Genomic DNA, 13,577 nt, shown 5'->3' on the forward strand with positions numbered 1-13,577 from the left:
GCATTTTCATTTCACACCACACACTTTCATATATTTGAAACAGGAAAGATATATAAGCACCCACTATTTGACCTTTTACAGTCCAGTTGGGTATTCTGGCTGTCAAGATAGTTGTTTTACATATGGACACTTGATTGGAGTGATGTGGAGACTGCACTTTTGGAGGCCCTCCTGGCTACCATTGAAAATCCCTTAGCTCTCATGAATGATGTTTTGGTATTTTGGACCAGATTTAAGATCTGAGATCTGCGAAGAATATCTAGGTCATCTTGGCTTACCTCATTTTAATTGGCCGAGTAAGCGGTAGTCTGTCCTTAAACTACAGATTTTTAGGGGAGGATCTGGAGCTTCTGCGTCCCCCTTTTAAGCATACGCATCCCCACATGAGAGTACTAGACATCAGCCCAGAACTCTGTAGCTGGACAGGAAATCACTATTCCCTAGACTTGGAAGAGGTTGATAGGAATATTACATTTCCATAGGTAATTGACTGGGCACACTTGAATTGTCAAAGCCTGACTGGGTTTTTTCTCTCTCGTCTTACTTTATTTTTCCATTTCCCTCCTCCCTTACCACTCTGTTTTTTTTCATTACATATCTTAATTCGCTGCGTCTCTCTCCCTCTCTTGCTCTTCCACTCTGTTTGACGGGTAGTAAATTAAGGGTGCAGTGTAGCGTCAGTGTCTTCTGCTACATCTGGTGTGTGTGAGCTGAAGTGAATATCCGTGCGGAGTGGTAGGCTGCAACGCGTAGCGAGGGAGGGGTGGAGACAGAGCGAGGCAAGCAGAGGGAGGAAGGGAAAGACAACAGAAAGCTAGAGATCTTATCAGGCCTTCTCCACGGACGTCTGGGTTGATATTCTTTAGCGACGTTATCAGATAATTTTTGTCAGGCAAAACGCTCTCATGTTGTACTCTGACCTTGTCTTGCCCAGGTGAATAATGATGCTGAAAACTGCTTATGGTTGAAACTCGGCAAACTCAAAGACTCCACTAAAGGCTTCACCAATCACCAATTCAACAACACTCTTTTGGTGGTTGGTGAAAGTCCATCCTGACCAAGTTGACTTGTTATTTCTGACATTAACACGTTGATTAATGAAACTGTCAGTTGGTTGGGGAAGAAACATTATGGCGGAATACTGTAAAATGCAGGCCTTGGAAGCCATTTGTGCTGACCATCGAAGTGCTGTTGGGATTTAGGTTACAACATTTGGACAGTTCGGGGAGAAGGCTGACAGCATGCATTCTGGGAAATGGATGACTGGATGACTCATTGCTTGACCTCATACATTCCTTGTTTTTGTGTGGTGCTGTCACTTCCATTGTGGTGTTATTTTGGGCTGCACTGTATGTCAAAGGATTGATTGGCCGCACAGGCCTGCTGGTGTGTGAAAAGCCTGTCGTCACACAACACAAGGCCTCAGGGCAGGACGTGTGTACTGTACGCCATTCGAGACGCAAAGCCTGTCCTTGGTCAAGCTGCTCTATGGCTTGGTACTTTTGTGTGAATGACTCAGCTGAATTTTGGCATGGTCCTTGCAGAGTGCCCTGAGGGACGCCCAATGTCTATCTTTCTCCGTCGAGGGATGTCACATTGAAAGAGGGCGGGGCTACGTGTTATATTACTGTATCGCCACGTCCCATAGCTCAGATGGAGGGGTGGTGCCACCGTGTGTTTGTGTGTCTCTTCTCCCATGTAGGCTTTGAAGGCTGCTCCATGGTGCCCTCTATCTACCCGCTGGAGACGTTGCACAACTCGCTGTCCCTCAAGCAGGTGGACAAGTTCCTCAATGCCGTATGTGAGCACAGCAGCGATGCCCACGCCAAGACCATGAAAGGTAGGCATTCTAGTCAGAGCCATGCATTTAGAGAGTTGGGCCATTGAAGTTTCTGCATTATGATGCATTTACATGACACTACAACATTCTATGGCAGCCATGTTGGCTCCCCCATTAACATTAAATGGGGAATAGAATGTCTAGAATGAGCATTATGATGCATTTACATGACACTACAACATTCTATGGCAGCCATGTTGGCTCCCCCATTAACATTAAATGGGGAATAGAATGTCTAGAATGAGCATTATGATGCATTTACATGAAACTACAACATTCTATGGCAGCCATGTTGGCTCCCCCATTAACATTAAATGGGGAATAGAATGTCTAGAATGAGCATTATGATGCATTTACATGACACTACAACATTCTATGGCAGCCATGTTGGCTCCCCCATTAACATTAAATGGGGAATAGAATGTCTAGAATGAGCATTATGATGCATTTACATGAAACTACAACATTCTATGGCAGCCATGTTGGCTCCCCCATTAACATTACATGGGGAATAGAATGTCTAGAATGAGCATTATGATGCATTTACATGAAACTACAACATTCATTCTAGGAGCGACATACCTAGCCTCTACGATACAGACCTGATCCAAGATCTGTTTGTGCTGTCGTACCAGCTCCTATGATCATTGGCTTGATAATGACCATAAGTGTTGGCAAGATGGGAGAAACAGATCTGGGACCAGGCAAACAAATTAATATATTTGGTGTCGGTCATCACTGTCTTTCTCAGTGGCATATAACACATCCACCTTTTATGATGTTTAGTTGCGAACATGATCGTTTCTCTCCAGCTCTCTCTGCCTTGTTCGACACGTCGAGTCAGGGGTACGGCCAAACACACATCTACCCCCCTCACCGAAAGCCCTGTCCTCCTCAGAAACTCCTGTCCGGCCCCCCGAATACCCACTATGGTGTGAGTATAGCGACGTCCATGTTCTTCAGGCTTCATACATATTTGTTTAAAACATATCTAGCTCTTTTAAATGTGAGAATATTAAACGCTAAACTAAATACTGAGCATTAACATCACCATACTGTACTTGTACCACAGAGTAATATGCTGCGTTCTTTTCAGTACCAATTAGCTACAGTAGGCCTACCTGGCAGTCTGGCACCTCTGCTTCTCACAGTGCTATAGTGAGTTACAGTAGGTCTATCTGGTAGTCTGGCACCTCTGCTTCTCACAGTGCTATAGTGAGTTACAGTAGGCCTACCTGGCAGTCTGGCACCTCTGCTTCTCACAGTGCTATAGTGAGTTACAGTAGGTCTACCTGGCAGTCTGGCACCTCTGCTTCTCACAGTGCTATAGTGAGTTACAGTAGGTCTACCTGGCAGTCTGGCACCTCTGCTTCTCACAGTGCTATAGTGAGTTACAGTAGGTCTACCTGGCAGTCTGGCACCTCTGCTTCTCACAGTGCTATAGTGAGTTACAGTAGATCTACCTGGCAGTCTGGCACCTCTGCTTCTCACAGTGCTACAGTGAGTTACAGTAGGTCTACCTGGCAGTCTGGCACCTCTGCTTCTCACAGTGCTATAGTGAGTTACAGTAGGTCTACCTGGCAGTCTGGCACCTCTGCTTCTCACAGTGCTATAGTGAGTTACAGTAGGTCTACCTGGCAGTCTGGCACCTCTGCTTCTCACAGTGCTATAGTGAGTTACAGTAGGTCTACCTGGCAGTCTGGCACCTCTGCTTCTCACAGTGCTATAGTGAGTTACAGTAGGTCTACCTGGCAGTCTGGCACCTCTGCTTCTCACAGTGCTATAGTGAGTTACAGTAGGTCTACCTGGCAGTCTGGCACCTCTGCTTCTCACAGTGCTATAGTGAGTTACAGTAGGTCTACCTGGCAGTCTGGCACCTCTGCTTCTCACAGTGCTATAGTGAGTTACAGTAGATGCGTATGCAAAGCTTCACAATCAACGCCGGTTCAGGTGCATGTCAGTCCGACCACAACCCGTAGCCCTCACCTAGATGGGTTTGAGCAATATGGCGGAAGCGTCCCCCAACCCCATGGGTAGGTTAGTTTGAGATTACACCCACTCAGTCCCTTCAGATCTGCAAACATGAAAGTGATGCTAGGGGCTAGGAAAAAGGGTTAGTTTTAGGACCCAACACTACAGTAGTAATGCACATTTCCATTGTCCTACAACACGGGTATGTTCAATGGGGCATGCAACAGAAAATGTTTTAAAACAAAATAAATGTCTTATTGAACAGTCTATTTTCTTCCGTTTGGAGCCTATTATTGCCTAATGAACATGGTTAACAGGCCAACCAGCACCAGAGAAAGAGGTTTCTCAGAGCAGGACGTAGAAAGAGAAAGAGGTTTCTCAGAGCAGGACGTATAAAGAGAAAGAGGTTTCCCAGAACAGGACGTATAAAGAGAAAGAGGTTTCTCAGAGCAGGACGTATAAAGAGAAAGAGGTTTCTCAGAGCAGGACGTAGAAAGAGAAAGAGGTTTCTCAGAGCAGGACGTATAAAGAGAAAGAGGTTTCTCAGAACAAGACGTATAAAGAGAAAGAGGTTTCCCAGAGCAGGACGTATAAAGAGAAAGAGGTTTCCCAGAACAGGACGTATAAAGAGAAAGAGGTTTCCCAGAACAGGACGTATAAAGAGAAAGAGGTTTCCCAGAGCAGGACGTATAAAGAGAAAGAGGTTTCTCAGAGCAGGACGTATAAAGAGAAAGAGGTTTCTCAGAGCAGGACGTATAAAGAGAAAGAGGTTTCTCAGAGCAGGACGTATAAAGAGAAAGAGGTTTCTCAGAGCAGGACGTAGAAAGAGAAAGAGGTTTCTCAGAGCAGGACGTAGAAAGAGAAAGAGGTTTCTCAGAGCAGGACGTAGAAAGAGAAAGAGGTTTCTCAGAACAGGACGTATAAAGAGAAAGAGGTTTCCCAGAACAGGACGTATAAAGAGAAAGAGGTTTCCCAGAACAGGACGTATAAAGAGAAAGAGGTTTCCCAGAACAGGACGTATAAAGAGAAAGAGGTTTCCCAGAACAGGACGTATAAAGAGAAAGAGGTTTCTCAGAACAGGACGTATAAAGAGAAAGAGGTTTCTCAGAACAGGACGTATAAAGAGAAAGAGGTTTTCTCAGAGCAGGACGTATAAAGAGAAAGAGGTTTCTCAGAGCAGGACGTATAAAGAGAAAGAGGTTTCCCAGAACAGGACGTATAAAGAGAAAGAGGTTTCTCAGAGCAGGACGTATAAAGAGAAAGAGGTTTCCCAGAACAGGACGTATAAAGAGAAAGAGGTTTCTCAGAGCAGGACGTATAAAGAGAAAGAGGTTTCTCAGAGCAGGACGTATAAAGAGAAAGAGGTTTCCCAGAACAGGACGTATAAAGAGAAAGAGGTTTCCCAGAACAGGACGTATAAAGAGAAAGAGGTTTCTCAGAGCAGGACGTATAAAGAGAAAGAGGTTTCTCAGAACAGGACGTATAAAGAGAAAGAGGTTTCTCAGAGCAGGACGTATAAAGAGAAAGAGGTTTCCCAGAACAGGATGTATAAAGAGAAAGAGGTTTCTCAGAGCAGGACGTATAAAGAGAAAGAGGTTTCCCAGAACAGGACGTATAAAGAGAAAGAGGTTTCTCAGAGCAGGACGTATAAAGAGAAAGAGGTTTCTCAGAGCAGGACGTATAAAGAGAAAGAGGTTTCTCAGAGCAGGACGTATAAAGAGAAAGAGGTTTCTCAGAGCAGGACGTATAAAGAGAAAGAGGTTTCTCAGAGCAGGACGTATAAAGAGAAAGAGGTTTCTCAGAGCAGGACGTATAAAGAGAAAGAGGTTTCTCAGAGCAGGACGTATAAAGAGAAAGAGGTTTCTCAGAGCAGGACGTATAAAGAGAAAGAGGTTTCTCAGAGCAGGACGTATAAAGAGAAAGAGGTTTCTCAGAGCAGGACGTATAAAGAGAAAGAGGTTTCTCAGAGCAGGACGTATAAAGAGAAAGAGGTTTCTCAGAGCAGGACGTATAAAGAGAAAGAGGTTTCTCAGAGCAGGACGTATAAAGAGAAAGAGGTTTCTCAGAGCAGGACGTATAAAGAGAAAGAGGTTTCTCAGAGCAGGACGTATAAAGAGAAAGAGGTTTCTCAGAGCAGGACGTATAAAGAGAAAGAGGTTTCTCAGAGCAGGACGTATAAAGAGAAAGAGGTTTCTCAGAGCAGGACGTATAAAGAGAAAGAGGTTTCTCAGAGCAGGACGTATAAAGAGAAAGAGGTTTCTCAGAGCAGGACGTATAAAGAGAAAGAGGTTTCTCAGAGCAGGACGTATAAAGAGAAAGAGGTTTCTCAGAGCAGGACGTATAAAGAGAAAGAGGTTTCTCAGAGCAGGACGTATAAAGAGAAAGAGGTTTCTCAGAGCAGGACGTATAAAGAGAAAGAGGTTTCTCAGAGCAGGACGTATAAAGAGAAAGAGGTTTCTCAGAGCAGGACGTATAAAGAGAAAGAGGTTTCTCAGAGCAGGACGTATAAAGAGAAAGAGGTTTCTCAGAGCAGGACGTATAAAGAGAAAGAGGTTTCTCAGAGCAGGACGTATAAAGAGAAAGAGGTTTCCCAGAACAGGACGTATAAAGAGAAAGAGGTTTCTCAGAACAGGACGTATAAAGAGAAAGAGGTTTCTCAGAACAGGACGTATAAAGAGAAAGAGGTTTCTCAGAGCAGGACGTATAAAGAGAAAGAGGTTTCCCAGAACAGGACGTAGAAAGAGAAAGAGGTTTCTCAGAACAGGACGTATAAAGAGAAAGAGGTTTCTCAGAACAGGACGTATAAAGAGAAAGAGGTTTCTCAGAGCAGGACGTATAAAGAGAAAGAGGTTTCCCAGAGCAGGACGTATAAAGAGAAAGAGGTTTCTCAGAGCAGGACGTATAAAGAGAAAGAGGTTTCTCAGAGCAGGACGTATAAAGAGAAAGAGGTTTCTCAGAGCAGGACGTATAAAGAGAAAGAGGTTTCTCAGAGCAGGACGTATAAAGAGAAAGAGGTTTCTCAGAGCAGGACGTATAAAGAGAAAGAGGTTTCTCAGAGCAGGACGTATAAAGAGAAAGAGGTTTCTCAGAGCAGGACGTATAAAGAGAAAGAGGTTTCTCAGAGCAGGACGTATAAAGAGAAAGAGGTTTCTCAGAGCAGGACGTATAAAGAGAAAGAGGTTTCTCAGAACAGGACGTATAAAGAGAAAGAGGTTTCTCAGAACAGGACGTATAAAGAGAAAGAGGTTTCTCAGAGCAGGACGTATAAAGAGAAAGAGGTTTCTCAGAGCAGGACGTATAAAGAGAAAGAGGTTTCTCAGAGCAGGACGTATAAAGAGAAAGAGGTTTCTCAGAACAGGACGTATAAAGAGAAAGAGGTTTCTCAGAGCAGGACGTATAAAGAGAAAGAGGTTTCTCAGAGCAGGACGTATAAAGAGAAAGAGGTTTCTCAGAGCAGGACTAAGTTCAGGACGTATAAAGAGAAAGAGGTTTCTCAGAACAGGACGTATAAAGAGAAAGAGGTTTCTCAGAACAGGACGTATAAAGAGAAAGAGGTTTCTCAGAGCAGGACGTATAAAGAGAAAGAGGTTTCTCAGAACAGGACGTATAAAGAGAAAGAGGTTTCTCAGAACAGGACGTATAAAGAGAAAGAGGTTTCTCAGAACAGGACGTATAAAGAGAAAGAGGTTTCTCAGAACAGGACGTATAAAGAGAAAGAGGTTTCTCAGAGCAGGACGTATAAAGAGAAAGAGGTTTCTCAGAACAGGACGTATAAAGAGAAAGAGGTTTCTCAGAACAGGACGTATAAAGAGAAAGAGGTTTCTCAGAACAGGACGTATAAAGAGAAAGAGGTTTCTCAGAGCAGGACGTATAAAGAGAAAGAGGTTTCTCAGAGCAGGACGTATAAAGAGAAAGAGGTTTCTCAGAGCAGGACGTATTAAAGAGAAAGAGGTTTCTCAGAGCAGGACGTATAAAGAGAAAGAGGTTTCTCAGAACAGGACGTATAAAGAGAAAGAGGTTTCTCAGAGCAGGACGTATAAAGAGAAAGAGGTTTCTCAGAGCAGGACGTATAAAGAGAAAGAGGTTTCTCAGAGCAGGACGTATAAAGTAGGAAAGAGGTTTCTCAGAGCAGGACGTATAAAGAGAAAGAGGTTTCTCAGAGCAGGACGTATAAAGAGAAAGAGGTTTCTCAGAGCAGGACGTATAAAGAGAAAGAGGTTTCTCAGAGCAGGACGTATAAAGAGAAAGAGGTTTCTCAGAGCAGGACGTATAAAGAGAAAGAGGTTTCTCAGAGCAGGACGTATAAAGAGAAAAGAGGTTTCTCAGAGCAGGACGTATAAAGAGAAAGAGGTTTCTCAGAGCAGGACGTATAAAGAGAAAGAGGTTTCTCAGAGCAGGACGTATAAAGAGAAAGAGGTTTCTCAGAGCAGGACGTATAAAGAGAAAGAGGTTTCTCAGAGCAGGACGTATAAAGAGAAAGAGGTTTCTCAGAGCAGGACGTATAAAGAGAAAGAGGTTTCTCAGAGCAGGACGTATAAAGAGAAAGAGGTTTCTCAGAGCAGGACGTATAAGAGAAAGAGGTTTCTCAGAGCAGGACGTATAAAGAGAAAGAGGTTTCTCAGAGCAGGACGTATAAAGAGAAAGAGGTTTCTCAGAACAGGACGTATAAAGAGAAAGAGGTTTCTCAGAGCAGGACGTATAAAGAGAAAGAGGTTTCTCAGAGCAGGACGTATAAAGAGAAAGAGGTTTCTCAGAGCAGGACGTATAAAGAGAAAGAGGTTTCTCAGAGCAGGACGTATAAAGAGAAAGAGGTTTCTCAGAGCAGGACGTATAAAGAGAAAGAGGTTTCTCAGAGCAGGACGTATAAAGAGAAAGAGGTTTCCCAGAGCAGGACGTATAAAGAGAAAGAGGTTTCTCAGAAGCAGGACGTATAAAGAGAAAGAGGTTTCTCAGAGCAGGACGTATAAAGAGAAAGAGGTTTCTCAGAGCAGGACGTATAAAGAGAAAGAGGTTTTCTCAGAGCAGGACGTATAAAGAGAAAGAGGTTTCTCAGAGCAGGACGTATAAAGAGAAAGAGGTTTCTCAGAGCAGGACGTATAAAGAGAAAGAGGTTTCTCAGAGCAGGACGTATAAAGAGAAAGAGGTTTCTCAGAGCAGGACGTATAAAGAGAAAGAGGTTTCTCAGAACAGGACGTATAAAGAGAAAGAGGTTTCTCAGAGCAGGACGTATAAAGAGAAAGAGGTTTCCCAGAGCAGGACGTATAAAGAGAAAGAGGTTTCTCAGAGCAGGACGTATAAAGAGAAAGAGGTTTCTCAGAGCAGGACGTATAAAGAGAAAGAGGTTTCTCAGAGCAGGACGTATAAAGAGAAAGAGGTTTCTCAGAGCAGGACGTATAAAGAGAAAGAGGTTTCTCAGAGCAGGACGTATAAAGAGAAAGAGGTTTCTCAGAACAGGACGTAATAAAGAGAAAGAGGTTTCTCAGAGCAGGACGTATAAAGAGAAAGAGGTTTCTCAGAGCAGGACGTAGAAAGAGAAAGAGGTTTCTCAGAGCAGGACGTAGAAAGAGAAAGAGGTTTCTCAGAGCAGGACGTATAAGAGAAAGAGGTTTCTCAGAGCAGGACGTATAAAGAGAAAGAGGTTTCTCAGAGCAGGACGTATAAAGAGAAAGAGGTTTCTCAGAGCAGGACGTATAAAGAGAAAGAGGTTTCTCAGAGCAGGACGTATAAAGAGAAAGAGGTTTCTCAGAGCAGGACGTATAAAGAGAAAGAGGTTTCTCAGAGCAGGACGTATAAAGAGAAAGAGGTTTCTCAGAGCAGGACGTATAAAGAGAAAGAGGTTTCTCCGAGCAGGACAGATTTAAGAGGTTTCTCAGAGCAGGACGTATAAAGAGAAAGAGGTTTCTCAGAGCAGGACGTATAAGAGAAAGAGGTTCTCAGAGCAGGACGTATAAAGAGAAAGAGGTTTCTCAGAGCAGGACGTATAAAGAGAAAGAGGTTTCTCAGAGCAGGACGTATAAAGAGAAAGAGGTTTCTCAGAGCAGGACGTATAAAGAGAAAGAGGTTTTCTCAGAACAGGACGTATAAAGAGAAAGAGGTTTCTCAGAACAGGACGTATAAAGAGAAAGAGGTTTCTCAGAGCAGGACGTATAAAGAGAAAGAGGTTTCTCAGAACAGGACGTATAAAGAGAAAGAGGTTTCTCAGAACAGGACGTATAAAGAGAAAGAGGTTTCTCAGAACAGGACGTATAAAGAGAAAGAGGTTTCTCAGAACAGGACGTATAAAGAGAAAGAGGTTTCTCAGAGCAGGACGTATAAAGAGAAAGAGGTTTCTCAGAACAGGACGTATAAAGAGAAAGAGGTTTCTCAGAACAGGACGTATAAAGAGAAAGAGGTTTCTCAGAACAGGACGTATAAAGAGAAAGAGGTTTCTCAGAGCAGGACGTATAAAGAGAAAGAGGTTTCTCAGAGCAGGACGTATAAAGAGAAAGAGGTTTCTCAGAGCAGGACGTATAAAGAGAAAGAGGTTTCTCAGAGCAGGACGTATAAAGAGAAAGAGGTTTCTCAGAACAGGACGTATAAAGAGAAAGAGGTTTCTCAGAGCAGGACGTATAAAGAGAAAGAGGTTTCTCAGAGCAGGACGTATAAAGAGAAAGAGGTTTCTCAGAGCAGGACGTATAAAGAGAAAGAGGTTTCTCAGAGCAGGACGTATAAAGAGAAAGAGGTTTCTCAGAGCAGGACGTATAAAGAGAAAGAGGTTTCTCAGAGCAGGACGTATAAAGAGAAAGAGGTTTCTCAGAGCAGGACGTATAAAGAGAAAGAGGTTTCTCAGAGCAGGACGTATAAAGAGAAAGAGGTTTCTCAGAGCAGGACGTATAAAGAGAAAGAGGTTTCTCAGAGCAGGACGTATAAAGAGAAAGAGGTTTCTCAGAGCAGGACGTATAAAGAGAAAGAGGTTTCTCAGAGCAGGACGTATAAAGAGAAAGAGGTTTCTCAGAGCAGGACGTATAAAGAGAAAGAGGTTTCTCAGAGCAGGACGTATAAAGAGAAAGAGGTTTCCCAGAGCAGGACGTATAAAGAGAAAGAGGTTTCTCAGAGCAGGACGTATAAAGAGAAAGAGGTTTCTCAGAGCAGGACGTATAAAGAGAAAGAGGTTTCTCAGAGCAGGACGTATAAAGAGAAAGAGGTTTCTCAGAGCAGGACGTATAAAGAGAAAGAGGTTTCTCAGAGCAGGACGTATAAAGAGAAAGAGGTTTCTCAGAACAGGACGTATAAAGAGAAAGAGGTTTCTCAGAGCAGGACGTATAAAGAGAAAGAGGTTTCTCAGAGCAGGACGTATAAAGAGAAAGAGGTTTCTCAGAACAGGACGTATAAAGAGAAAGAGGTTTCTCAGAGCAGGACGTATAAAGAGAAAGAGGTTTCTCAGAGCAGGACGTATAAAGAGAAAGAGGTTTCTCAGAGCAGGACGTATAAAGAGAAAGAGGTTTCTCAGAGCAGGACGTATAAAGAGAAAGAGGTTTCCCAGAACAGGACGTATAAAGAGAAAGAGGTTTCTCAGAGCAGGACGTATAAAGAGAAAGAGGTTTCCCAGAGCAGGACGTATAAAGAGAAAGAGGTTTCTCAGAGCAGGACGTATAAAGAGAAAGAGGTTTCTCAGAGCAGGACGTATAAAGAGAAAGAGGTTTCTCAGAGCAGGACGTATAAAGAGAAAGAGGTTTCTCAGAGCAGGACGTATAAAGAGAAAGAGGTTTCTCAGAGCAGGACGTATAAAGAGAAAGAGGTTTCTCAGAACAGGACGTATAAAGAGAAAGAGGTTTCTCAGAGCAGGACGTATAAAGAGAAAGAGGTTTCTCAGAGCAGGACGTATAAAGAGAAAGAGGTTTCTCAGAACAGGACGTATAAAGAGAAAGAGGTTTCTCAGAGCAGGACGTATAAAGAGAAAGAGGTTTCCCAGAGCAGGACGTAGAAAGAGAAAGAGGTTTCTCAGAGCAGGACGTAGAAAGAGAAAGAGGTTTCTCAGAGCAGGACGTAGAAAGAGAAAGAGGTTTCTCAGAGCAGGACGTATAAAGAGAAAGAGGTTTCTCAGAGCAGGACGTATAAAGAGAAAGAGGTTTCTCAGAGCAGGACGTATAAAGAGAAAGAGGTTTCTCAGAACAGGACGTATAAAGAGAAAGAGGTTTCTCAGAGCAGGACGTATAAAGAGAAAGAGGTTTCTCAGAGCAGGACGTAGAAAGAGAAAGAGGTTTCTCAGAGCAGGACGTAGAAAGAGAAAGAGGTTTCTCAGAGCAGGACGTATAAAGAGAAAGAGGTTTCTCAGAGCAGGACGTATAAAGAGAAAGAGGTTTCTCAGAGCAGGACGTATAAAGAGAAAGAGGTTTCTCAGAGCAGGACGTATAAAGAGAAAGAGGTTTCTCAGAGCAGGACGTATAAAGAGAAAGAGGTTTCTCAGAGCAGGACGTATAAAGAGAAAGAGGTTTCTCAGAGCAGGACGTATAAAGAGAAAGAGGTTTCTCAGAGCAGGACGTAGAAAGAGAAAGAGGTTTCTCAGAGCAGGACGTAGAAAGAGAAAGAGGTTTCCCAGAGCAGGACGTAGAAAGAGAAAGAGGTTTCTCAGAGCAGGATGTATAAAGAGAAAGAGGTTTCTCAGAGCAGGATGTATAAAGAGAAAGAGGTTTCTCAGAGCAGGACGTATAAAGAGAAAGAGGTTTCTCAGAGCAGGACGTATAAAGAGAAAGAGGTTTCTCAGAGCAGGATGTATAAAGAGAAAGAGGTTTCTCAGAGCAGGACGTAGAAAGAGAAAGAGGTTTCTCAGAGCAGGATGTATAAAGAGAAAGAGGTTTCTCAGAGCAGGACGTAGAAAGAGAAAGAGGTTTCTCAGAGCAGGACGTATAAAGAGAAAGAGGTTTCTCAGAGCAGGACGTAGAAAGAGAAAGAGGTTTCTCAGAGCAGGACGTATAAAGAGAAAGAGGTTTCTCAGAACAGGACGTATAAAGAGAAAGAGGTTTCTCAGAGCAGGACGTATAAAAGGCCTAAAACTGTCAGATTAACTAAATAAGAGCGCTGTGTTTGAGGCGCTATCAATATAAGACTTCTGTAAAATAGGACTGGGGATAATAACCCCCCCCCCTTAGTTTTATCTAGCCATCTCTGCCTTGCCGCTGGGGTCCATTGTTGTCGGTGCCCCCCCCCTCCAGTGGGGATTAATTTGGCCCTTCACCAGTCTTTTAGGATTGTTTCAACAGCTGCTGTGAGCTGCTTTATCTCTGTCTCTCTCGCTCTTTCTCTCTAGTTCTCTCTAATTCTCTCTTTCTGTCTCTCTCTTTCTGTCTCTCTCTTTCTGTCTCTCCTTTCTGTCTCTCTCTTTCTGTCTCTCTCTTTCTGTCTCTCCTTTCTGTCTCTCTCTTTCTGTCTCTCTCTTTCTGTCTCTCTCCTTTCTGTCTCTCTCTTTCTGTCTCTCCTTTCTGTCTCTCTCTTTCTGTCTCTCTCTTTCTGTCTCTCCTTTCTTTCGGTCTCTTTCGCTCTTTTGCTCTAGTTTTCTCTAATTCTCTCTTTCGCTCTCGCCCCAAAATCGAACTTGCGATAACCATAGCTTTATCTGTGTCTCTTCAGTCTTAATAACCCATGTAATGTTTATTAGGGCGTAGAGGAGGAGGAGAAAGCATGCTGGAGGTTAGAAGTGTCCCTCTGATGAATAGCAGCTTTGTTCTCATTTGAGTGTTTGTTTATTTTCTCACTAGAGTTTGGCCCAGCGCTGGGCCCAGCGGTAGAG

At 43.5% G+C, this 13,577-nt stretch overlaps 1 protein-coding gene across 1 annotated transcript in view; it reads left to right on the forward strand.

Moving 5' to 3' along the window:
* Positions 1–13,577, forward strand: part of LOC120051684 (inositol hexakisphosphate and diphosphoinositol-pentakisphosphate kinase 2-like) — a 60,422-nt gene that overhangs the window by 43,256 nt on the left and 3,589 nt on the right. The window contains exons 13-14 of the mRNA XM_038998575.1: positions 1,703–1,840; positions 2,653–2,774. Of these exons, the coding sequence (XP_038854503.1) occupies positions 1,703–1,840; positions 2,653–2,774 (260 nt within the window). The remainder of the gene's footprint in view (positions 1–1,702; positions 1,841–2,652; positions 2,775–13,577) is intronic.

The sequence above is a fragment of the Salvelinus namaycush genome, chromosome 8 (genome assembly GCF_016432855.1).
Source record: "Salvelinus namaycush isolate Seneca chromosome 8, SaNama_1.0, whole genome shotgun sequence".
Classification (NCBI taxonomy): domain Eukaryota; kingdom Metazoa; phylum Chordata; class Actinopteri; order Salmoniformes; family Salmonidae; genus Salvelinus; species Salvelinus namaycush.